Below are 27,198 nucleotides of genomic sequence, written 5' to 3'. Positions count from 1 at the left end.
TTTTAATTAGGAAAGACCTTCAATGTAGGTTTACTAAGGGAACAAACAGACTTTCTATGCCAGTGATGTTTTGAGTTGTATAAAAACACAGGACTGGAACTAGGTAGTGTAACAGTGGTAAGAGCTTGTTGTATCATTTCCATCTCCTTGATGTTTATCTTTGTGTCAAATCTTAGTTGAAAGGGAAGAAAAACCTTACATGACTTGGTTGGTAGCTTCCTCCTGGGTCTTAAGTTCAGTGCCTGATGTTGGCTTGTTGGCTGGACATGCTAATAGACAGCTTAGATGGACAAGTTTCTCTAAAGGGTACTTTAGGACAAAATGCTGGGATCTCTAAAATTAGTGTGGTGAAAGCACCTCTGTCCAGTGGCTGCATGGAAAGGTCAGAAGAATTAACATCCCAGTTGGGCACTGGGGAGTGCCCAAAGTTGGATAGTGTGCCTGCCTTACTAGAGCAGACACTTTTTTTGTGTGTTTTAGTAATACCTGGAAACTTGAAGCTAACATGGACCCTCTAGTGCTGTCCATGACACACAGCATGAGGCAATGCCTCAAGGTTAGAGTTTACACAGATACCTCTTGTTTATGTTTCAAAGCGCCTGAGGCCAAATGAACTGAAAAACAAAACGAAAACAAAGGTTGTGAAAGATCTGAATGCAAGATATAAATAAGTAAATAAAAAAAAAGCCATAAACATGTTCAGATAGTGGTGGAGACAAGAGAAGAATTCAAATGTTAGGATGAAAATCAGAGCATCTCCTGGGCCATGCCTCAGATGCAGGTTGTTTTAGTCCCTTGGTAGCTGTTCAGGCCCATTGTGCATAGCAGCATAACAATGAACACTGCTCTTATACCTTCAGTACTGTGAATTGATTTTGAATAATAAGCTTGGTCCAGATCCTTGCATACTTTCAGCTGTGAATAATCCATCTGTATATAGAGCAGTGAGTCTAACCAGACCAGGAGGGTGTTCCCACAACTGTGTTTTCAGGATGCCTTTTGACTAAGCATCTGAAGAAGGGCGTAGATTCAAGTGTTCTTTCACTGCAATTAGAAGAAACTTTGCCAGTTTCATTAATAAACTTCAGAGGCAACAGGAATCACATTCTATGTATAAAAATACAAAGTAAAAGTGAGTCCAGTTTCTGGTCTGTTCTGCAGGTGCAAATCTTTTTGTTACTCTGGAGTAATTGAGTACAAACTGTGTTATTTACTGAGTAGATGTGAATGATGGTTCCAGAAATATTGCATTTTACTTTGTTGCTCTCTATTTAGCACCTTTATAAAACAATGTCATAAACCAAATAGGTGCCAATGATTTGCCATATAAGTAGGTATGTAGACTCATCATAAAAATCCTAACTAGATTCCATTAAAAAATGCTGATTGCATACAGTCACTTATTTTAAAGCTTCTTAACAAAATAGTTTGTTGTTTTTTTTTTTTCTCAAGTAACAAAAGCAATTAGATTCTGTAATGGATTCATCACTTGCTAACTGCCACGTTTCTAACATAACAATCTAACAAATAATATTCTACATATAACATATATTCTAACATACTATTCTAACAAATATGAGACTTAAAAAAATTTTAAGGTGGTAGCATGGCACTATGTATAGTGCCATGGATTCATTTAGATTCTTCTAGGGCTTACAAGAGTGTATATTTGAAAACAGATACAGCCGTTGTATAGAAGTGAAAGCAAACCAATTGTGGTCTGAAAAAAATTGCATAAAATATCACTGAAGAATGTTAAGACCAAATGATAAACCCTTCATATTTAAAATGGAAATACTGATATAGCTTTTACTATATCATTAATTTCTATTTGATTACTGAAAATAAGAATTCAGATTAAATAAACCAACTTAAACATTTCATCTGCCAGGGAATTTTTCATGCCCTTTCTTCAGGTCATATTTTATTTGTAAAGGATTTCACTAATTACTGACACAATGTCTTGCAAAAAAAAAAAAGGCTAGTCTCAAAACCAAAGAGGAATCATAAAACGATGTGCATATCTGTAAAGTATAAATTGTCCCTAACTTTATAGAATACATTGCATTTTAATTTTCTTCCAAATTTCATGATAATGCCAGTTCTTTATTGTTTTACTAGGCTGTCTCTGGTTTATTACATGATACAGTTAGAATTATTTTGACTATCTTTTAATTTTTGGCATGAGATTTGTCGCTTCATATAACAATTTGCATTTATAAATACCTTAGAGTTTAGCATTGCTATTTTGATTAGGAAAAAACAAAACAAGTACCACTGTATTGCCTTGACATTATATACTGTATTTTAGTCTACATATTCTAACAGAGCGAGTTAAATACTTCAGGCCCCCGAACTTTGAAATTAAAAGGCTCAAATATCTCTCTGTTATTAGAAAATTATTGAATTTCTGTGCCTTGTTGTGCCATATTTCTTATTCAAATTTTTTCATTCCATATACCTTTTCACCCACCAGTTTGATTGCCATGGCTGCAGCCGTGGGTGAATAATTGCCTGTCTTCACAGGAGCATGTTCTGGAGCTAAAGTCGAGTGCTTGCTTCCTGATGTATGCCTCATTTGGATTCTGCCGACAGCCTAGGGGCTGTATTATTCATGCCTTGACAGATAGCACTCACTAAAAGCATTGGAACAGGGCCAGGTACTGGCAGAGAGATAGTGGAGCATTGCAACTTGCAACCGAGAGAAGCATCTATAATACAAAAAAGAGAAATCCTCATACCTTCCTTTTGCTGGTCTCACTTTGATGGAGAATTCATTTGCATCAAAATAAAATACCCTAAAAATAAATACATTTTTTCTAAACCACGCTTCAAAGTTTAACACAATTTTCCACATTTAATTGCAAAGCTGATTTTAATTAGTAAGGCCCTGCTTGTGAAAAATGAAGATTCACTTGGGTGAGTGTAACACATTGCAGTGTCTGCTGAATGCTCTAATTAATGTATGGCTGCTGTACAACAGGGTGCACTGTGGGATATTTATGAAAAATTCTGTGCACGCAGCCAGTCTATCTGTATTTTAGCTCTTGAATCACAAGAATAAATAACTTTTCCCCCTTTATTCTTTATGAGACATCATTGTGCATGCCATCACCCTATCCATAAACTTTATGGCATGCCTGTCCTTTTTACTATTTGTCAAAGATACTATAAATCAGAAGCTAGGACATACATATTTTAACATTAATTTGATGGCAGAGCATGGTTGCATGCTGTGCAGAACCAGAGGTCCACTGATGCTTTTGTGCTAAAGCCTAACCACAGAACAGTGAGGTCCTTGCTGTTGCTTGCTTTCATGATACTGTGAAAAATCCCACAGGATGCTGGATAGATAGAAAAATGTGTATTCCTTTATCTCTCAGCTGATAGTCAACCTTTATTATAGTGTTTTTAATGATAAAATGATTCGCTGGATACTTACCTGAGGAAATATTCTGACGCTGTCTGTGAGATTTAATTCCATTTTCTTTAACAGCAATATTTGCTAAAGACCGTGATAAATACCAACAATAATATTATAAATATATTTTGTATGAAGTAATTCACTGTTCAGGGTTTATAAAAAAATGTTAATAGATGGAGCTTCATTGCTTTGTTAAATCCAGCTAAAGAGATATAAGCAAGCAAGTAAATAAGTGCAAGAGCATGGGGATTTTCAAACAGAACACTGCAAACAATAAATAATTGTGCTGACAGAGAATCCATAATGTATTAGAGGTCTGTATTGGCTGCTGTCTGGATTCAGCAATAAATCCTTTGTCTGATGGTTGACTAATGATTAGAAAGGTACAAAGCTTGGTCTAAACCATCGAACAGCTATCAATTGCAGCTAGCAATTGGTGTGAGGCTCTGCATGCTAGTGAATATTGTGTAGAGGTCACTGCACAAAGGAACCTCAGCTCAATTAGTCCTACCAGCATCTGGACTGGGAGTAGCTGATGAATGGCAACAAGTTGCAGGGCCTGCAAGTACTAGTAGTGCTAGCCTCATAAAGGCAGGGGAAAGGGAGTAAATCAGGGGCAGGCGCATGGAGAGTGCTGGCCCAACTGTGCAGCAGCAGCAGCCATCAGATTTAGGATGTGCTTTCTGCAGTGGGTGCCCTGGCTTGTGTGTTGCTGAGATTATATACTCCTTTTCTTTCAAATGGAAGGTGCTGAGCATATTTCTCATGCAGCAGTCCCCTTGCAGCCATGGGGGCTTCTGTGGGTGTATCTGTCTGGAGATGTCCCTGTCAGCCACAAAATAAACCACGCAGAAAGTATCAGAAAGAAAATTAAAAAACAAAACAAAAGAACAAAATATCCAATAGTACTGGGCATATAATTTCCCCAGCAAGATCGTGGAAGGAGCTGTACACATTTTTCCTTTGCCTATGGGAAATTTATTTGGTTGGCCTGGTAGATTTGCTGAGTACATTGTGTTCTCTTAGGAGAGAAATAAATAATTTGAGGTTGAATAACTCGTGCTTTTCATTGTGGAAAAGAGTATCTACAGAGTTGATTAGCACATGGTAGACAAGACATTTCATCTGACTATGCCTCTGTTTCCCCATTTGTAAACAGCCAGCAAATTTTAGGCATGTAGTAAAGACAGAAGCATGTATGGGAGATTATTGCAAATGTAGTAAAAAGACAAAAGTCTAGCTCTGATGTTTATCTGATATTTAAATAAAGATCTGTTGAATGGTCCTTCATGTCAGAGAAAGTCTAACTTTTTTCAGTGCTTTTTTGATCAAAATGTTTTTCTGGATCCTAGAGCAAAATTAACTGATTTGTCATGATAGGACAATTTTATATTTAGAATCTAGTTTAGTTTCCAGATGTCATAATTTGTCAATTATTTCTACATTATTTCTTTAAAAATATTGATTCTGAGGTTTGAAAAGCTGGAGATATTTAGGAAAATCTTTTTATTAATATATGTTCTAGTGAAAATGCAGTGACAGTTTTTAACTTAAGACTAAACCAGAAAAGCCACAAGCAAGGTAATGCACTGACTTTAGAGTACTATGAATCTGCCTACATACTCCTTCCTGCAGCTCTGAGCAGCAGCCATAGCTACTGAGCATTGAAAAATGGCCTGTGCATTGGAGCATCCTGAGTCAGAGCTTTAGAGACAGGAGAATTTACTGGTGAATACTGGCAGCTGGATGGACAGGGAACCCATCTTATTTCTTGCTCCAGTGTCCACATAAACACAAATAACACATGGGTTTGAAAATGTTCTATCTGTAGGTGGCACCCATGCTTATCAGAACAGGGTTTCCCTGCTCTTTTTTTCTCCATCTCAGTGTAAATTATCTGAACTCTGTGAGAACCATCAAAAAGGAGGTAGGATAAATCATATATTTAATACATAAATAAAATTATAGCTATCTTTTATTGCAAATTTTCATATTTTATGAGATCAAGCACCTCAGATATTACCTGAGCTAGCAAAAGAAAATGAAGAACATAAGAAACCAACTCAAATATGAAGGAGGCCTAAAAATACACCATGATTTGTCTTTAAAGACTTCTGCTGAGGTTTTTCAATAAGTTGAGACAGCCCTTTCAAAGGCATCACTTCTTATTAGTGGTTGATATGAAGTACTGCTTCTAGTGGTGTCAGCTCAGGACAGGGAAAGGAGAGGTAGTCCTGAGCATTTTTGATGGCAAAAATAAATCTAAATAAATGCTTCCACTAAAATAAAAGTTCCCAGGGGATAGATAGCTCCTGAGGACATCTTCAGCACTCTACAGCCTAGGACACTGTAAACAGTGATAACTTCAACCAGGTGACTGGACCTACAAAGTTGATTATCTGGCTATTCACCTGAATCACCTTCCCTAGGAAATCCTAAAGCTTACTGGTGGCATGCAAAGGGATAGCAGAACCTAGTGTCCTTTTGTTATTTGCAAGAGCTAGTAGTGTCATGCTGTAAGTATCCATGGAAGAGTGTGGCAGGGGTTTAATGCCTAAGAGAAAATACTCCTGTGACTGAAATTAGGGCTGTGTCTCAAATCCATGAATTATGATAAAATTGGAAATACTATAAAATATACTGAGATAGGAGAGGATATGATTGGCTTTAAATGACAATAACAGTCATTAGAAAAAAAAAGGTTTTTTTACCTTCAATTCCCTGTGACTGGGGCAAATTTCTCTACCATCACAGTTTTTATTTAAAGCAGTGGACAGGCCACTGAATTAGATGCACAAGTAGTGGATGAATGCTTTCTATTCAGCTGATTCTTGTGGAAGAAATTCACCAAAGATATACACCTGCTGCTGTTTTTCACCCTCCTAATGTCTCTAGGAGAAAATCTCACTTGATGAATGGGGAATGGGTGTTTGGAAAAAAAGGCTAGAGCTAAAAGCTTGCATGCATTCAACTTCTGCCTTAAGTCCAAAGGGTGCTCTCTCATCAATGCTCTCTTGTTTTGTGTCCAGCTCTGAAGTCACAGAAGAGCTGTACTTTAAACATTTGTGTTGTCCAAATCAAGAGTCACAGAATTGTTGAGGTTGGATTAAGACCTTTGAGATAATTGTGTGCAGCCATTAACTCAGCAATGCCCAGCCCATCACTAAACCATGTCTCCAAGTGCCACATCCAAACATCTTTTAAATACCTATATACCTAGTGACTCAAACACGCCCTGGGCATCCTGTTCCAATGCTTGATAATCCTTTTACTGAAGGATTTTTTCCCAGTACACAACCTTAAACTCCCCTGGCACAATTTAAAGCTTTTCCCTCTCATCATGTGTTACTTAGAAGAGAGCAAGCCTCACCTACCTATAACCTGCTTTCAGGTAGTTTTGCCTTCATCCTCCTTCTCTCCAGCCCCTACAACCCCACTTTCCTCAGCAGATCCTCATCAGACCTGTGAAAACATTTATTTGGCATCTTGATGCCATACTAAGTACATAGCATAAATAGTTTATCTTTAATCTCTCCTCTGCTTATTTCAGTGTAGCAAGTGCTTTTAACCCCCCCCCCCCCCCGCCCCAGTTTGTGATCTGTACAAAAATGCCACTCTCACGCGGTTTTCTTCTTTGTCAATAGGTTTAAGACTCCATCTGGATTTGATTGGAGATGTTTTCTCCCATCTTCTGGCAACTTGCATTCTATACTGTAAAGAAGTTAAGATGTCAGGATGCTTGCATTCTTTTTTCTTCATCTGTATTCAAAAGGAGAGGGAAGGATATAGTTTTGTAACTTTGAGCAGTCAACTGGAGACAGAAGGACTCCATTTTCTGTCCCAGCACTAGCACTTCATATAGGAAACAGTCATTTTAGGGACAAATTGAATGAATCCTTCACTGATAGTAAAATACTGGTAGTAAAGAAGATGTCAGTGTTTTGTTTTGCATGAAGTATTAGGGAAGAGTGTACTCTAAACCTAGAGTATTATGAAATCTCATGAGAAAGCAGTCTTCTGAGAAGTGTAAAACAGAGCTTCTGTTTTCCCGGCAAAAGGGGATATTAAACACAAATTGCTCACACATTTCTGTGTGTTCTAGATAAGATAAATGGCTAAGGCTGGGACTGTGATTTCTCCCCTGACCATATCCAAGTCAAAAGACCAAGTTAATCTCTGTTTCTGTGAGGGGAGAAAAAAAAAAAAAGGCTTGAAGTTATTAATTCCAGGAGTGGAAATCCCCCTCTACAGAAAATGCCTTCTACCAGCCTGGATTACAGTGTCTAAACTTTGCTGTGTGTTAAGTGCCTGCATGTCCCTAGGTATTAGAAGAGGAGCAAACATACCTCACTTGGATGTCAGAATTTTGCTGTGCAGCTGTGCACAGAAGCAGAGCTGTAATGCTTTTGCTCCCTTGATAAACCAGGAGTTCGTGACTCTGCTACCACACAAGAAATTTGCATCCCTGACAGAAGTTGAGTCACGCCTCTAAATTCTACTCCAGTGCCTCTTGCTTTAGACCATCTTTTTTACATCAAAAGTTCATTTTTACAAAAATTACTGAATCTTTTATTGTTATTTAGTATTTGCAAGGACAGTAAGAAAAATGTACTAGAATTACTTACATTTAATGTAGACCTTGCTTGGGCATGGTTTCTTCTGGAATGATGAATGAGGATTAATGGTTTGTTGGTTCTTAGTAACCATATGTATCACTTCAGGAGAAGGGGACAAGCAAACTGTCATCTCAGACAAGAAGATGTCATACATCAAGGCATATGTGATTGATTTTCTCTGACACAAGTCTTCTAGATGTTTGCATGACAGTAGCTACCACACAAAACCCCCTGGTTCTGAAATTTATTTATTGTAAAATTCCACGTATATCCCATACTTTGCGAAAGGCACTAGAAGATGCAAAGCCCCAGTGAGATGGGTGGCTAAATGCAGCCAGTTTACCAGGGTAACTGTATTTTATGCCTATAAAGCTTTTTCAGCTGTTAATTTTAAAACATTTCACAAATGTAACTCAGTAGGCTCAGACTGTTTTGCAGTGTTGAGTACTTGATTTCAAATGACACCAGAGGTCATATTGCTTATAGTGTTGTAATATGTTCATAACACCAGATTGACTCACAAGAGTTGGTTGTAGCAACTTTCTACCAGCACACATGCATAGGGCACAGCGCTTGGAATAAAAAGAAAAAAATAATAGATTGTTTTTCTCTCTGAAAATTTAGGAATGATTGTGACAGAATGTAATTGCATGACTTTATTTTGACTGGGGATTTGGAATTAACATTTCTAGTTCTTAAAACACTTAGCTCCTCTTTTTAGTTCTGTGTGACATAAGGAATTACCAGCTTTACAGTTCTTCTGTCCCTTCCACAATGGTGAATTTGTTTCAGTGCTCCTGGCAAGGCAAGTGTACTACTTTCTGAGTTGCAGTACTGTCTCTGCAGCATCTAGGTGTTGCTTGGAAATGCTGACATTCTCAGAACTGACATGGCCTGGCTTTGCCTGGCTTATGAGACCTAAAGAGATCACAGAAAAGGACAGACTGATGAAACTGAGTCAGAGTTATAAAACAAATACCATTTTGGAAAGAATGCAAATAAATTCTGACTGCTGTGTTAACTTCAAACCTTGACAGTCAAGCTTGCAGCTTCCATTTATGTTATTAAACGGATGTAGGAGGAAGGACTGAAGAGTTAAAATGGCATTGACTAAAAGTGGAACAACTTATTTAAAATTTCAGTATTTAAGAAACACTATGAAACAGAGAAAACACTTAGCTTTTTCTGTCTACTGTAATTTTTGATTGTTCTTTAAAAATTAAAGCATCAGATTTAGAAATCAGTCTCTGGAGAGGTTGGTAGAACAGCAACAGAACTGTCATGGTTAGTTTAGATTTCTTAGAAGCAGTTTTTTTAATTTTTTTTTTTTTTTTTAGGTATACCATGGGTTAAACTGATCCTTTGATAAGGGGGAATTTCATTCCTCTTACACCAGGGAACTTTGTGATGATGTTGCTTTCGAGCTCTATAAAATCCCACAAACACAGAAATACAAAAGTTCATTGGCTGGTCTGAGAAATAGGGATAATGAGATTATACCAACTTTTTTTTAAACAAAAAGGAAATTTAGAATCACCTGGTGAAGAGTCAGGAATCATTTATCTACTGACTACATTGCAATATAACTGTGCATGATATCAAATAATTTGAAGTGACATCAAACCTATGGTGCTTTTCATCCCTACTTTCAAAACCTTGCAGGTATTTTTAACCCAAAGTGTCATCTTGCACCTGGCCCACCTTCTGTTTAGTACATTTACCAGTCAATTAGAGATGAGACAACAGTTTTCCCCCATTAAATTTCTACATCTGGGATTTTCACTAGAAGCGTTTCACAACATATAAGTCAGAAAATAAGCACAACATTTTGGGGCACAACTGTAAGTAGACCTTTAGTACTGAAATTGAAGACAAGGATCCAAAAATTACCAAGTCTGTAGTTGACCAAACTGGTAATAGAAAACCAATTTGTGTATTTTCTGAAGTGCTGCCAGTTAGCTAAGCTGTGCTGCTCAGCACTTTCTACCTGCCAGAATATTTGAGATTTGCAGGCTGTGCGGGTACCATCATCCTCTGATCCAGAAGACACAGCAGGTATTCCCTGCTCACACTAACATGCAGGCACCTCATTTCTATAGACAGCATAGCAGTCACACCCTTTCACTGAACCAATTCATGGTAGTCATGCATCCTGGACCAGCAGTGTTACTTAGGAAGCAACATACTGCTTTGGTTTTTCCACTTGCCTGAATGGGTGCAAGCATCATACTAATTCTCAAGCCAGAGCCATACCAAAATGAAGGTGAAGACTGGCAAGGATCCTTCTGTCCTGGCCATCAGTCAGGCCTTTGAGCAGAAGGAAGTGTGAGGTTTTTTACAGAGAACAAAGAGAAGTTAGTCTGATAGTTAAAGGACTGCTCTAGAGGAGCCAGATTTGGAGCCATACGAGGTTGTTTGGGTAAAACCAACCAACCATCCAAAAAAAAACCCCAAAAACCCAAGCAACAACAAAAACAAACCACCAAAAACCCAAAGAAAGAAAATCCCACCCACCTCAAAAAAAAAAAAAAAAAAAGAAAAAAGATAGGGTGTTCCATTTGCTTGGCAATTTTTTCAGCCTTGTTAAAATTACTGAATTGTTGTTAAAAATAAAAAAGATAACCATACCACACCACCTGTATCAAAACAGAAAGCAATAAAGTAGCCATACATACTACAGGCATGACTTTTCTACCTGAATCAGAAAGTGTCTTTTTTGGATTGTGAGTCATATTTTCAAGATTATGCCTAAATCAGTTACAAGTACATGCAGACATCAAGAACAGAAAAGTTATTTTAGAAGCATTCTTTTCATAGTACTTCATATTTCTTAGGGTGGATATAGCACTCGTGACTCCCAGGCTTATATACCTTCATGTTATCAGTGGGGAATTTATTATCTAAGGAACTGATGACCTGTGATGTTGCCTCAACTATTATCATGATAGTTTCCCAAATATAAAGAGTACACTTTTAACAGTAACTAACTCATTACTAGCCAAATTTCAGTGACATACTAAGGATCAAATACCTCAAACTGTTAAAAAAAAAAAAGTGAAGTAACCTTTGAAGTGGCACACACTTTCTAAAAAGCTGGATTTTATCTTTAAAAACTAAAAAATCTTTTTCCTCTCTTGCCTTCTTCCTGTTACACATTCCGACTTCCAGTTATTTCTCAATTTTACTCTAAGGTCCTTGGAGAAGAACGTAATTCTGGACCTTTTGCTATTCAGTCTTGCTATCTTTTTTGCCTATGCATCCTTAAAACTGAGCAGCTGAAATTCAGAGAGGGAAAACTGCCACATTTCCCTTTAAAATATAGCCATAGGAGGTATATTGGCAGCAGACTTTCAATGGAAAATGCCATTTCCTCCCACAGCCCAGCTGCCACATTTAAACCATGCTGTGTGGGGCTTCCACTCTCTTGGGAGGCTATTTTCATTTGCCTTCAGAGATTCTTCTACAGTCTAATGGAACTCACTGTCAGCTATAAAAAGCAACATTATATGCCATAGTATTTTTTTTAATTGTGATATGACTTAAGTTGAAGCCTTCTTATTCTGCACTAGAATGTGATGGAATTCAGTTCGACTTTTTTGTTTGGGTTTTTTTTTACCTGTACAGACATCCTTCTTTTCATCAGATATATCAAAAAATGCTAGATTAAAGCAAAGCCATTTAGACATCTGATTTTTAAAGTTATGTGATTAACCTAGGAGGTAAGCTTTCATTTTTAGACTAGGGTATTTCTAATTCTCCTAATAATGAAAAATTGAAGCTGAAAAACATCAACTGAACATGAGATGTAGATTTGTCCTTTGAGTCTGCCAACAGCTTGAACCAATTTCTTTATGATAGGTAAGCTTGTCACTTAGTGAAAATACTACCTGCAAGACTCCCTAGTACTACAGCAAAGTAACTTCTGTGTGCTGCAGAAGGATACTAGTTCAGTAGATTATTATCACAAACAAATGTATGCCTTTCAGGGTGTAAGTCATGGCAGGAGGGAAGAGGTTCTCAATTCTTTAACAAGGAGAATTTAAAATATTTCACACTTGAATGACTCCAAACCAACCGTGCAAGACACAGAGCAGTATCCTGTGGCTTTAGCTGGAGGTGAAACTGGTATATAAGCACTGAAGTGTTTGCAGCTTGTATCACTTTGCTTTTGTAATTTTTTTCCTGTAATTTCAGATGTTTACTGATGACAGTCTTGTGTTAGAAGGCTGCCTCCACACCATTATTCCTTTCCACTGGTTATATTCTTTAGCTTTTTTTTGATCAAGTAAGATTCTTATTGCTATAGTTACAGGAAAATTGTTGTATCCTATTTCTTAATTCTGAGCCATGTGTCTTTCTTAGTTAAAATTAAGTTGGGAGTCAGTGCTATTGTGTGTCTATACAGAAATTATAAGAAGATTATTTATGATAGGAATCAGCAGCTGATAGTATCACTATAGTAGTCTGGCATTATTGATGTGATAAAACAATAGCATACTCTATTACTCAATCCTAGAATGATAGTTTGACCTATTGTGTTGTTGTTAAATATGATCCATGAAGTCTATATCTAAGGATGTTGATTCTACTAGTAGGTATCTAGACATGTTTTAAATGATGGGCACTATAGCTACATGAACCACCTTTGATTTCCAGCAGTTTATTTTCCCTGGTTTTTTGAATGCTTGAACATAGCGTGCTGAATTGCTTAAAGGAAATCACATTTAAAATACTGGAATAGAAAGATGTCGTATCATGTTCAAGGCTCAAACATTGTGACTGTGCAAAAATATTTTGTAACTGCTAGATGCACTCTTGTAGCATATTCTGAGCCTTTCAAATTAACTAAAAATAAACAAATTGGAATTTGCCCTTCCCTCTACCTGTAAATAAAGTTGTCATTATCACTGAGACTGAAAACACAGGATACTCACAAATCTGGGCGCCTTGACTACTCTAGATTATGCTTTTATTCAACTCAATGTAGCCAACATATTTTTCAGCTCTATAGAAAAATAGAATGTTTTCTTTCCTGAAGTTTTTCTTCAAATTTATGTCTTTTTTTAGATAAATGTGGACTTCAGAGTTTGGATTTAGTGCAGAAGTCAGTGTTCTTTGAGTTAGTGTAGAAATGGTCACTGACTCTGCATGTTCCATTTTTTATGTGTCTGGGTTGCATCTAAATCAACATCAAAGTGCGCAGAATCAATAACCACTTAGCAAACTTGATTATGTGCATTTCATCTAATGAATCAATGAGTCATTAAACCTGTGGTCTTTGCACTATCCTGCACTTGTTGATCAGCCCCAGTATTCAGGGATCTGGCAACAAGACATTATCAATTGTGTCTTCTTGCTCTTGAGCACACAGTTAAGTTGGGTATTTGCTGTGCTAAGATTAGAGGGAAACTCCAGATTTGTCTGACATTGGAACATACAGGTAGTAGTGAAAAGATTGTGAAGCTATAGGGGGGAGAATTATTCAAGTTAAAAGATGCAGCTGTGGAAAGGAAACAGGTTTTTGGGTTTCTCATTAAGCAAGTATTATGGTATGCGGTTTTACATTCTATTAGGTATTGTCTTTATAGAATCTGGACAGACAATTAAAAAGAAGAAGAAAGGAGAGAAAAATTCTTGGACTTGTCTCACTTTGAATAGATTCCTAAGTGGTAGAAATACAATCACCAACACCTCCCTTTATTGTCACTACACAAAGTGTCTAAGAAAGATAAGATGAATTGCCTCCCAAGAGACTCCTGTTTCTCTGCCCTGAGTTATGAAGGTATCTTAGCATGACATGTATAGACTTAGGTTTTGGAAGCCATGAGGTAGGTGAAAGAGGAGCCCCATCAATGACATTATTAGTCATGGGGCAATCAGATATTATATTATTTAGTTGTATAAATACTTCAGTAACTTGAATAATCAACAACTGCAGGGCATGTACTTACGTTGCCACCTAAGTTTTTAGCCTCATGATATCTTACATGTATTTTTTCTATCTTGCTTGAAATGAGCTCTCCTTAGCTGAGTTTTCCCCTGTATTTGTACAACACGTAGAAATACATTTCTGTACCTCACTTTCCTTCACTGAACAGCTGTTGTGTTCAACCAATTAAATAAACTTGTTTGAATGGATCGATTATTGCAAAACATAGTTTCCTCTTAGTTGTCATGTCCCAAGAGCAGAGATTTTGGTGATGGGTGAAATGATCTCACCAGACAGAAGGCAGGTTAGTTTGTCAGTGGTCCTCCCAGGGTGCAGTAACACCAGTTTGGAGTCTTAGTGAACTGTGATGGGGAGACACTTCACATGGAGATGTATAGCGACCTATGGAATAAAAGATTCCTGCTTTGACTTAATTTCCTGTGACTGTATTAACTACATCAAAGCTATTCTACTTAATTTGTTTAAAAATACATATTTCAGTATCTGAATTTCTAAAAGAAAAAAATACCTGAGTCTTGACCTCCATCATTTCCTTCTGGCACATCATTCTATCTCATTTTTACTTTTCACTCTTTTGGCAATGCTGATTTGTAGGTACCAGTTCTTCTTTAGTGTTCATTTAGTTAAATATTTCTATACATAGGTTGATCTGTGATATGTTCATGATTATTCATATGTTCAAAAAGGCTCTGAGGTGGAAAAGGATAGACTTGGCTTTTAAAACTCTATGAAGAAAGCATCATGTCTTCCTCTGCCTTTTGAAATCCAGCATGCTTCTGGTCACTTCTGTAATTTTTCTTACTTTTCCGTAATGTGGAAGAGTAAATATTTGCAACTCCAGAAGGAAAAACAGTTTGAATGTATTACATTTCACTCATTCCTGTCACTGTAGCTTGTGCCTATTAAGGTAAATTACTAGTTTTCACTGAACAGAATTACTATTGTATACATACCTGAACTGAAAAGTCGGCAAAGTTCTATTTGGTACAAATAAATGAAGTAAAGATGGTGTGTTTTGATACTGCGCATATAAAAGCACTTTCTGCTTATAAGTATCTGATTTATTTAATCAGAGGCAGAAACTCATGAGAAAGCCTGAAATACAAGAAAACTGTAGATATGAGTTTACTGTATTTTAAAAGATGTTTGTTAATTTAAATTATAATTTAAATACATAAAAGCATATTAATTTGGTCATATTTAAAAAAATATTTAAGCATGTGAAACCAGATTTTAAAAAAGCACTGGCTCTGGATTAGTGCCCTAGCCCCAGCTGAGAAGACAGAGGTTTGGGCAGTCATTCTGTAAGTGGCCTTACATTGGTGCTTGGCAGTGCAATGGTAGCAAGAAGCATGCCTGATTCTGGAACAGTATTCAAGGCTCTGGCTCAGTTGCCAGCAGGCTCCTGGAAAGCAGATTTGAGTAAGCCTGTCTTCTAGGTTGAGATTCATAGCACAGAGGATGCTAGCACAGGAAATTTTAATTCATCTGGTGGGAGGCACCAAAACCAGTGTGTCCCAGCTCCATCTTCACTTAGCCATTTCCAAAACAAAAGCCCCAAAACTCCATGTCTTGCTTGAATTTTGACTTGTTGTTTTTCCCATTTTCTCTTCTCTTTTATCTTCTCTTCTATAGCTGTCACAACCTGGGAAGGTTTGACTCAACACCTCCCATATTCAAAAAGAGTATGCAGGCATTTGCCGGGGTAGAAAAGATTCCTGACCAATGTGGCTTAGAGAAGTAATTTGTAATTTCCCACATGAAGTTTGACTTCACCACCTGCAATTAGCACTCTCCATATGCTGCTGACCACTGCTGCTCATTCCTGTAGCAAGTTGGTGTAATTTAAGCAGTATTCAAATATGGATGGAAAATCATCTTTGGCTAAAGGAGTTTATTCTTGCAATTGAGTAGGCAAATACCTAGGCTGGAATTAATCTCTTTTTGTGAATTTATTTTCATTCTTTCATTCCTATCAATTCATTGATCCAACTTCACCAGGAGAGCTACTAGCTCTTCTTTGTAATAGTGCATACTCTGCTGGGAAGGGCTTCCTACTGGAGTGAAGGGAATTTAAGCTGTAGGGTTTGCTGGAATCTAAATATTTATTTTCAGGTCAGCTTCCATCAATTGATGATATCGTCCCTTTCAAGCTAACAGTCACTGCCATGAGAGTGGCTGGATTTGTTAGAGGACTTACCTGATAAATGCCTGTTTTCTCAGTACCCTAAAACTCTACATCTGGAGGTCTGGACTTGGATATTATGCAGCCCAAACCAAAAATAATACTGAACAATATCCAGTGGGACAAGTATAGATGCTTTGGGAACCTTCTGCCTGAAGCCTTAACCAGAAGTTTGCTTCCAAGCATATACTTCCTAATTTGCTATCTTAGAAATGGTACATGATAAAATTTCACCTCGCAACCACTTCAGTTACTGAAATACTTATTTTAGTCTTTTTGATAACCTCATTAGGTATTTGCATAGCAAATTTTTGGCTTCTATTCCCTACCAAATGTTTTGGTTTCTGTTAAATTGAATTCTTGCATTAAAAAAAAAGAATGAGAACACTGTTTCTAGGGATACTTCTTAGTTTGAAAAAAGGTTTCACAAAATTTTTCAAAATACTATTAAGAAAGAAAAATATAACAATACTCCAAGAAAAACTGTTACTCATATTTAGAGCATAACATTGGTATTATCTTATTTTTCTTTACTTGGGTCCTGTAGCATGAGTCATCTGAAATAATAGATTCAATAGAAAAGAGATACAACTAAAAAAAGAATGCTGGTAAACATAGCACATAGGAATTACTTTATCCAGGCTGGGTATTTAAAGTTGACTGAACTCTTAATAGTCATATAACCTCCCTTTCTCATTTTCCTCTGAGAACCTCCTCCAGATAAAGGTGTCATGTTCCAACTTTAGTGTGAAAGTTGTCATATTAAGGGGGGGAAAATATTGGTCAGTAATCTGATTTAGAAAACCTTGCATATTTATTTGGACTTATACTATGTATATTTAAATATATATGTTAATTGTTATAGATTAGAAATAACAACCCTACTAATTATACTGAAAATTATAATAGTAATAAATTATGTTAAAAATCAATATATTCAAGTCTAGACAAAAAATGCCTATTTCCTGAACTATATTCCTGCTGAATGTATCAGTGAGTAGCATCATAAAGTTTTTAATGGAGAAAAATTGCATGAAAGTTTAAAAAATACCATAAGTCATCTTCTAACTAAGGAGTATAAAGTTATATATTATTTCTTCCATTTCTTCAATTATTAATGTCTATATGTCCTCTTGGAGCTTATCACTATGAAATTCAACAACATTCTTTCCACAAGAATTATTCATGACATATTCCAAAAACCAGAGATGACTGAGACACACAGCAGAGCAGTGCAGAATATTTGAAAGTGTGTCTCAGGAAGCCCAGATATATACCCTGCTGAAAGCCAAGAGAGCTGAAGCGTGAGGAGAAAGTAAGACAAACACAGCTGACCAGGGGAATACAGGGAGCAATGAAAGAATGGATGAAGGCAGACATGACACATAAATCAATGGGGTCAATGCTCTGAGCAGGGATAAACAAATCTAAAAATAACCAAATAAGGGGATGATCACAGAAGCCAAAATTGAAAATGCAGAGAAAATTTCAGAAGCTGTTAGGACAAGCAATAACAGCTTTCACAAATATATGAGGAGCAGGAGGTCAGTGGGAGAGACTGTCATCTCCATACATGGGGAAGTCAGTGGCAGTCTGCTGGGAAGCCAGCGCAGCCTTCCCCTTGGTGTGCTCACTGGGAAACCACAGGGAACACGCCAGAAACACAGAGAAGTGTCCTGGAGGCAGAATGTGAAAAATTAATGAAACAGAGGATGAGAGTGGAGCAGGTTAAAAAAGAAAAAGAAGAAAATAGGGCAGCTATTAACAGTAGGCTTCAGGTCTGGTGGCCTGTTTCCCAGGTTTCTGAAACACATGGTGAGGGGCTTTTAAACTCTTTCAGTCTATGAAGTCTTCAGTACATAAGGTATATATAATCTGTGTGAGGTATACAGTTATAAGGCAGAAGGAAGCCAGTGCAAGCCAGCATTGCAAAGGTTTTATATGAAAAATCATTGCAATGGTAGCTTTATCAAGTATAAATCCAAGTCCAGACAAAACCAGAGCCAGGGTTGCAGAATATCTGGTACAAATTAACTAGGAGAGTTTACAAAAGCTGAGTGGAATTTAACTAGTGATAGGAAAAGGAATAATGAATAGAAACTGGAAGAAAAGAAATGTAGGCTGGATAGGAGGAAGAAATTTTTTGCTATGAGTAGTGAGGTTGTGGATCCCTGAAAATGTTCAAGGCCACCTTGGACAAGGCCTTGAGCAATCTGGTCTAGTGAGAAGTGTCCCTGTCCATGGCAGAGGGGTTCAAATAGATTATCTTTAAGGTCCTTTCCGAACTAAACCATTCTGTGATTCTTTTAAACTAGCGTAACCCATTTCCTTAGAAAAACTACATATTTCTAAGCCTTAATGTTGGGTCCAGCCACTACAATATACAAGTACTTGTTTCTTGTAGTTGCTGATGTATCCTGAGTTTTAATTCTATAAGGAAAGGCACTGACCATAGATTCATAAAGATAAAACTAAAGTCAAGGTTCACAACTTTACTTGAATAGCTGAGTTCCAAATAGTTATTTAATGAGCTTTATAAAAGCATCAAAGTCATTCATGCAGCTAAGTGGAATTGATTTCCATTGCCAGTTATGCACTTACCAGGGGGTCCTGAATCCCGAGTAATGCCATAGATTCTCACAAACTTTATAATATATTGTATAGAAGACCATAAAGATGTGACAAAATCCTAAAGGCAAAAAATGCCAGTGATGATTTCTTTCTACCTTTGACCAATAATTTGTATCTAAAAAGTCGTGCAATTCTTGGTAGTTGTCAAATACAAAAATTAAACAACAGTTCAAACCAAAATAGATGTATTTGTTAGCCCCCGTCCTTTGCCTCACTTCTTACATTTCTGTGAATTGCAAAAGAGATAGTTTTGGGGCATTACAAGTACTTGGTATTCTTAAATGAAAAAAGATTGGATCAGGATGAAATTGATGTTCTGGCTTTAGTGTGACAAAATGGCCATGGTTGGATGGGACTTAGAGCAACCTGATCTAGTGAAAGGTGTCCCTGCCCGTGGCAGGGGAGTTGGAAGTAGATGGTCTTTAAAGTCCCATCCAAGCCAAGCCATTCCATGATTCTATAAAAAACTATAGTTTGTATGAATGCCAGTGGGGAAAAATGTTCGCAGTTACACACCTCTGGGTGCCCTTTTAGTTCAGAGCTGCCTGAAGTGTCATCGGTGCAAAGTTCTAAGAAGGTTATAATAAGAGGAAGAAAGGAAATCATTCAGATTTCTGGGGGTAAGCCTACTCACGTCTTTGGAAATAAAGACCAGGATTTTGAGAACACATATTTAAGAAATAATGGTGTTGAAGAAGCTATAGTGAGGGTAGCATGCATCCGAAAGAGAAGGAACAGAAACCAAGAAAGCAGGACACATCCATTCAGTAAATGTTAACCTGTCTCTTAAATAATAAATAAACTCATGTGCAAGTTTCTAAAACCTGCCTGAGCCTCAGGATGTGATCAACTCTTGTTTTCCAGGATGCAACCTCTGATAGACATGTAAGTGAAACAGATTCCTCTCTAATTATCCAGCCATTTTCCTCAGCACAGCACACACTATGAAATTCTAGTTCTGAGGAAAAATTTATCTGCCTTTTCTCAGAGCTCCACGCAGAGAATTTAAATAGGCAGCTGCTGAAACCCCATAGCACCAGGGAAAGTACCAAAATATACCTGGAGTGGTCAGAACTACAAGAAACAGTGCTTCCTGTTCACCCCAGGTATTATGCAGTGTCCAGACTGTTGGAGATTAATTTCTGTTTGTGGCTTGACTGTGATTATGTAGAATTTTTTCCATGGAACCATGTCCTGCGTTTCCCCTTGTTTCTGGGCAGCTGGGTCCTGACCAAGAGGAGGACTCAACAGAACAAGAGGCAGGACAGTAATTTGGCACTGAACTGTAGTGGTGATCTAGGACAAGGATTTCTTCTATATTTATAGGTTTTACTTCGAAGTGTCATTAGATAGAAACAAATGTAGTCCAAAGAGAAAACACTAGAAGCTTAGGGCTCCCTATTTTTTCAGGTTTAGGGCTCTTAAAATTAGTGAAGATTTGGGTTTTTGCTTGCCTGTTGCATCAGAGTTTCTTGCTTCCAGGTGCACTGGGGCTCATCTTCCATAAGAGGATGGTCTTCCACTGAAAATTCCTTCTGGATGGAATATGGCTTTGGAATCTGGAGGTTGTGGATCTATTCCCCCTCTAGCCTGCACCACTAGGCCTCAACTTTGATGCAGGTGTCTGGAATCCATATTCTGCTAGGATTACTACCCTAATCCCAAATGAGGTGCATTAGAATCTGGCTAGATGGATGTACTTAAAATTTACGCAGTATTTCTATATAGTGTTAATGAAGGCAGGTGTTTTTAGGCATGCTGGCTTAGACTTCAAAGACACCTATTGTCCCCACAGAGAGAAAGTTGCCCGTGTTGCACAGAGATCTCCTGTAGCAGGTTTTTCATGAATACCATATTTTGTGACTCTATGTTCCTTGGATATGTGTGTGCCAGGTAGACTGTGAACAAGTGATTTGAAATTTAGGTAAGACAATAGCTAAGTTAGGCACTTAAATAAAGTGATTGAGTGCTTAAATAGAATTGTTTTTACCTAAGTAGCAGTTTAAGTAATTGGGATGCATATCTGCTGGGATGCAACTAAATTGGACCATGATCAAGACTAGGAGGACACCACATATTGTAGTATGAAATGTGGTGAGGCACCAGATTTTTCAGTGGTTTGTCAAGAGAATATGAAGCATTATTAGAGTGGAAGAAAATAAGAGATCCTCAGAGTATTGGGAAAAAGGGAGAAAGAATATAACATGAAAGGGTAAGTTATTAATAGATATGCGGAAAAGGTTATGAAAAACAGTTGAAATATCCCAAAACTAGTTAATCACAGGAAGAAGATTAAAAACTGATACAGCTTGAGTAATGTTATAATCACACAATGAAAAACTTCAAAGAGGAAGTTCTTTAAACAAAAAATAATGTGTGTGTGCAGTCACTCTGCACAGAAGGTTGTAGAGGTTACACAAGGGAGTTCAGGTTCAACAAACCCAGATTATGTGACCTTTGAGAAACAGGTGGCTACTTTGGTAGAAAACTAGGACTCTGAAATACTATTTCTGTTAAAATGCATTAAAATGATACATAAGAAAGTGGTACTCAATTTTGAAAAGTCCTTCTTCATTGACAAAAGATTTTATTTATTGATAGGATTTTTTTTTTAATATGAGAACACTTGTAACACTGGCCATGATAATTATTTGTGTTGGTTGTGTTGCTTTCCCATTTGTCCAGCCTTGTAGCATATTATAGACAAACAGAGTGGGGAATTTAAGAGCGATTCATTAATTTTTTTTATTATTACATTATTATGTATAATAATGACAACATCATTCAAAGTGTGATCATATTTTTTATTATTTAAACATCATTGAATTGAAACATAATTGCACACAATCAAAATACTGAACACTACAAAATTTTGAAGCATTGCTTTATTCCTGAATTTTGTACTGCTAGCTACAGGTAGGACAAGGTTGCTGGTTTTATAACTATATTCATCTGCCTTAGAAAGGAGATAAATAATGTAGAAGATAAAAATTAATGAGGAGGAGAAACACACATTTGTATCACTTCTGAAACTGTTGCGCTGTCGTGTATGTGTGACATTTTCAGGCAAATAATAGCCAGCTGCATTTTCGCAGGTTTTGTGTCCTTCCCTGTGGTCATCATTGCCTAAACATAACTTTACTTTGAAAACATGCATTTTGTGAACAGCAACTAATCATGATGTAGAACTAGAATATGACTATATGACTAAATAAAATCTGAGGGATAATGTTATAATTTTTATCTTTTATTTTTGAACAGTGTTTATGGCTGCCCATTGGCAAAAAAAAGAAAAACACAAGATAAACAACCCCAAGAACCAGCCCCCAAAAGAAAACCCTTTGTGGTTAAAGCAGACAACTCTTCAGTAGATGAGTGCTATGAAACTGATGGAACAGAGGAGATGGATGAAAAGGAAGAGGAAGAAGAGGAAGAGGATGAAGAGGAGGAGGAATATTCTGATGATAATGAGGAGCAAGGTGACGAGGAGGAGGATGATGAGGAGATAGATCGAGAAGAAGAAGAGGAGATTGAGGAGGAAGAGGAGGAGGATGAAGAGGAAGGTGAAGATGTGGAGGATGAAGAGGAGGAGGAAGAAGAAGAGGAGGAAGAAGAGGAGGAGGAGGAAGAACGTGGTAATAATCAGAGTATTAGTAAAAAGTAAACAATGTGTGTTTTATGGGTTAATCTTCTAGTGTGGTGTGTGAGGATTTAGCTGTTCAGTTCTCATTAAAGCTAATGGAAGTCATGCAGTTAAATCTCTCTGCTCCACACTGAAAATATACCCCACTGTGTTCTCTTAACATTTATTTTAATAAGTCTGTCTTCCAAATGTTTTTAATACACCAGCACTCACAGTTCAAACAAGGAGGGTGGAGGTATGTTTGTGCTAAAAATGCTTGCATAAAATGTAATCCTAGTGTGGATTAATGCATGCAGTTACCAGGAGAATATTCACCAAGGTACAAGCAAAGCATCAGCTACAGCTGGGTGCCTGTACTGATCATTTGCAAGGGTATTTGCTAGATCTGTGTACAGGGTGTCAACAATTGCCCACATAAATTCTGTCACAAGTTTGCAGATAATTTTTGTGAGCAAAAATGGACCTCTTCCCATTGAAAATTTTGCCCTATACTTCCCCCCACTGTAAAAAACTATTCAGAACTAACTATTATAATATACTTTGGTTCTTTTAGACTTCAATTTGTGTGCTTTAGTTGATTCTATAAAAAATACAGTGAGTGACAGTTTTACATAGATAACGTCTTTCTAAAGTTTATATATTTTTGTTATCATGCCATGGCATAAATGCCATTTAGACATACAGGTTACTGGTAGTAACCAAATTAATGCAGTAGCATTGCCATTAGCCTATTCAACTTTCTCTTTTTTTGGGGTATTGGACTTTATATAATACTTTCAAAATATGTAATCACTGTCCATTTACTCCTTATGCTGATGACAGACATCATAATGCACTGGGGTGAAATGAAGGAATCATGCAAAAATTAATGAGCTATCTAAAAAGTATTTTGTTCCCATTTCCAGGGAACACGTTTTTGGTTGGGTAGATTCACCTTTCTAACCAATAAAAATATAAGAAAAGCTTTCAGCACTCCTCAGTTGGATTCCTCTTAGGAACCAGGTATGAAAGTTGTGTGACTTTTGTTTCAGCATTCTGTAAGGTCAGATCTTAAATCTTAAAGACTTTGGAAGTGTTCTTTCTCTTTGGGTGAGATGCTGGCCAGCTGGGTGGCTGTCAGAGTTTTCTGAGATACTGCATCTGTAGCGTTTCCTCAATTGCCTGAATTACCACAAAATCGGTAGAGGATAAATTGTCAGTCTTAAAAGTGGCGTGAGTTTGATGCAACAAGGAAGTAATTTCCTTTTGCAGGGAACTCTGCTGTTTCAGAACCTGGAAGAGAAGCTGTGTTAGATCAGGCTGGTGTGCAACTGCTGTTGCTCTCTTGATGAGCAAGTGCGGGTTGTCTAGCAGTTTCTTTAAAAATAGTGGTGACTAAGTTTGTTGGTGTATAGATTATGGTGCAACTGCTGCTGTGATTTCAGCTGACATTAAAACTTTGAATCTACACTATCAAAAATGATGAAAGGAAAAAAAAAAAACCTAAAGCAAAACTCAAGAGCTCAAGAAAATTGCTTCTGGCAAGCCAGCAGGCTTGAGCCTCAGTTTATTTTTCTATGATAATGAAACACAGTGGTTTACTTATTCTAACACAGTTACACATGCAGTTAGTGGTCCTAATCAATGTGAAGAGGCTGACATTGTTTTTTGACTGCTTTCCTTCCATATATAGTAGGCTGTGGTTAAGAACTGCAAAAAATTTACAAAGGTACCTCTATTAGCTGCTCTGCGCATTACTTGAAATTAAAACTTACACAAGTAAGTTTTTCTTAGGAACTCATGCGATTGCCGTAATAAAACAAAAGTATAATAATAAATAAATATATGTTCTATATAAATGATTAGTCATTAAGAAAAATTCCTCTTGAAATCAGGGAAGTGATTATAGGATTTTATTTGAGAAATATTTAATGATCCTTTTGAATATCAACACAGTTGTCAGCATGCAACAGTCCTAGTTAGAGCAGAGATGATTTACAAGGAAGAGTTTCTAGCAATTGATTAGGAAGGTAGTATGGAATTCCTTATGACTATACCAAAGAGTAAAGAGTAATGACAGTTTGGTTGTTGTAAGTTCTAGAGTCTAATCAATAAATCATATTTTAAAAATAGTTTCTTTCCTATGGTTTCCAGTAGGGATATAGATGTTTCACTTTATCCTGCTTGTAGCATAATCTGCATTGATAGAATTTGGACTGCTGATTTTCCAGAAAAATAAGGTGCAAAATTAAGTATTCTTAAACGACATGGCCTGAATATGACTCTTTGCTTTACATATTGACTATATGGAAAATTAGATCTGTCAGCTATGAATTAAGTAGTCAATCACTTGCTGCTCACTACAAGGTTCACTACAATATTGTAGAAAACCACCTTATAAGTCACCTTAGCAGGAGGTCTTAATGTGCCATAGTATTCCTGTCCCTAGAAACAAAATGCAGAATTATCCACTGGTCACCAGGATGCCTACACAGTTCTCATGAAGGTTTCTGTCACTAGTACTGTAGATGATAGCAGTTCAGAAAATTTCCAGAAGTAGCTATAATCTAGGTGAACGAAACAGTTAAAATCATAAGTATTGGTGACAGAAGAATTCCATCAGCATGTATAGGACAGGACTATAGAGGCAGAAATGGGGAGGAGGGGGAAGGGAGAGGGTAGGACTGTAAGAGTAAGGTATTTTACTGTTTCTTAGGTCAAATTCAGTTTTCTAGAAGAAAAGGGTAAATCCTTGGAAACTCAGGTCTGTCACTGTTGTGTCATTGCCCATTCCTTTTTGCTTAAAGGAATGGCAATTTTGGATGGGGTTCTCAGCAGATGTAGGTAGTATACAGGTAATGTAGATAAACAGTTCCTATTGGAAATACTTGTGCATTCACTGAAACCATCACAGCCTTTCTGAAAATCACTACAAGGAAAAAAAAACAACTAAACTTTTTCTGATGGGTCCTAAATTCTGTGCTTGTACTTCTCTACACAATCCTTTGAACCAAAATTCATGTTTTAAACTCTCCATCAATAGCTAGCATATCCTCTAAATTTCCATTAAATCTGAATCTCTTTGAAGAGCAGGTATTTGTCCACCCATCTATAAAGAGACTTGAGAAGCCCTTATGTTCAGCACAACTGCTAAAGGAAAGATGAATCTTTCTGATTACTCTTCTGTCCCAGGGAAAAAAAGGAAAGATAGAGATGACCTGTGTTACCTGTGATAGCCTAACCAATAAATTGAAATACAAATGGGAAGGAGTGAGAGTAAAGGCTTCTTTGGAAGCACCCGTTCTCTGTGATGGCAACTGCCAAGAACCTTTGGATTAAAAACTCAAGTGTCCTTTCAGTTTTCAAGACAAACCAAAGTACCTTCTTCTGAGATGAGCTTGCTTCAGGTAGTTGGATCCTGAAGACCATTTCACAATGCTTTTCTATTAAAAAACAAAAAAAACTCCCTTGGAGAAGGTCCTGGAATAGATGTTCCAAGGAGCCATTTAGTCCATATTGCAGGAAGACATTCAAACTGCTTGTACGCCAGGTATTTTCTAATCAGGAACAGGAGGAGTTAGGTTGATTCTAGACCTAAGGAAATTTGATACATCATTCAAAGCCATTTCACAGATGATGCTACAGAAATTATTACAGTTTCTCAACAGGTGAATTAGGAGTCTTTTAGATGGTCCCTTACACTTTCTTTTGAACTCAAAGTAATTGGCATAACCAGTATACTAATATGTGGTATTGCACTGAATTTTTCCAGTGAAATGCACTTCAGAAATCGCTTTAAACCACAGATAGCAGTGTGTATTCAAAGGAGACACAGTACAGGTTTTTCTGATAAGAAAAACTAGCACATGGACATAGATGTTCTACCTGTTTTCATATTTCATAGAATAATATAATTTTTAGGTTGGAAGAGACCTCTTAAGATCATTGAATCCAACAACATTTGTTTAAATTGTAGGATTTTTTTAAAAAAACTTCATAGTGTTTTGTTTTTCTTTCATTTGCATGAGCTCAACACAGACAGACCCTCAAAATGTGAAATCCATCTACCAGATTGTTATTGCCCTCCACTATCTTCCTGATCCCCATAGCAGATTGTTTCTGAAGCACTTGTGTCCTCTAAGCAAGAAAAGATGCAAACACCAATCTAAAAGATGAAAGAAGCCCATGCGCTGAGGAAAACATTTTGCCACACATCTTTCCAGCTGTGCATGCTGCTGAAAGCACTCCTGATAATGTAAACATCTTGATGAAATTAAGACAACCTATCTGTATTAGCAAGGTCATCTGTCAGCCTACTGACCACTAATCATGTTCATTTATTCAAACTGCTAGAAGGAAAGTGGTCATCTGTTTGATGGACACAGTAGGTGATCAGTCTTAATCAGAGCGGAGAGCTACATTCATGTGTACTCACAGACAAAACACCTAGTAGAAGTAAATTATAGCTTTAAATTAAGAGACAGAAAGCATAATTTCACTGCCTAGGAAAATGTGTATGGGAAAAAGGGTCTTTTTCAGGGCCAAAGGAGACTAAAAAAAATTTACATATTTACATGAGACAAAGCAGATGTAAACTCTTTCCTAATACATTTTACTGCTGTACTATACCTTGATTAAAGAAGATACCGTGTGCTTAGGGTGTCTCACACTCTAATAATAGCCACTTGAAGTAAACAAAAAGTTAGGAGTTGCTGCTGGACGACATTTTTCCTGGCCATTGCATTCTTCTGGATAAAAAGTTCAAGTTAT

General features: G+C 37.0%; 1 protein-coding gene across 15 annotated transcripts in view; it reads left to right on the top strand.

Moving 5' to 3' along the window:
• Nucleotides 1-27,198, top strand: part of MYT1L (myelin transcription factor 1 like) — a 300,554-nt gene that overhangs the window by 173,694 nt on the left and 99,662 nt on the right. For 11 of the 15 annotated variants that reach the window (XM_064707653.1, XM_064707666.1, XM_064707656.1 and 8 more), the window contains exon 6: nucleotides 22,068-22,441. In XM_064707653.1, coding sequence (XP_064563723.1) covers nucleotides 22,068-22,441 — 374 coding nt within the window. The remainder of the gene's footprint in view (nucleotides 1-22,067; nucleotides 22,442-27,198) is intronic. The other 4 variants (XM_064707662.1, XM_064707654.1, XM_064707664.1 and 1 more) reach the window with 1 other exon arrangement.

The sequence above is a fragment of the Zonotrichia leucophrys genome, chromosome 3 (genome assembly GCF_028769735.1).
Source record: "Zonotrichia leucophrys gambelii isolate GWCS_2022_RI chromosome 3, RI_Zleu_2.0, whole genome shotgun sequence".
In the NCBI taxonomy this organism is placed as follows: Eukaryota; Metazoa; Chordata; class Aves; order Passeriformes; family Passerellidae; genus Zonotrichia; species Zonotrichia leucophrys.
Note: the sequence above shows the minus strand (reverse complement) of the source record. Positions and strands in the feature narration are given on the sequence as shown.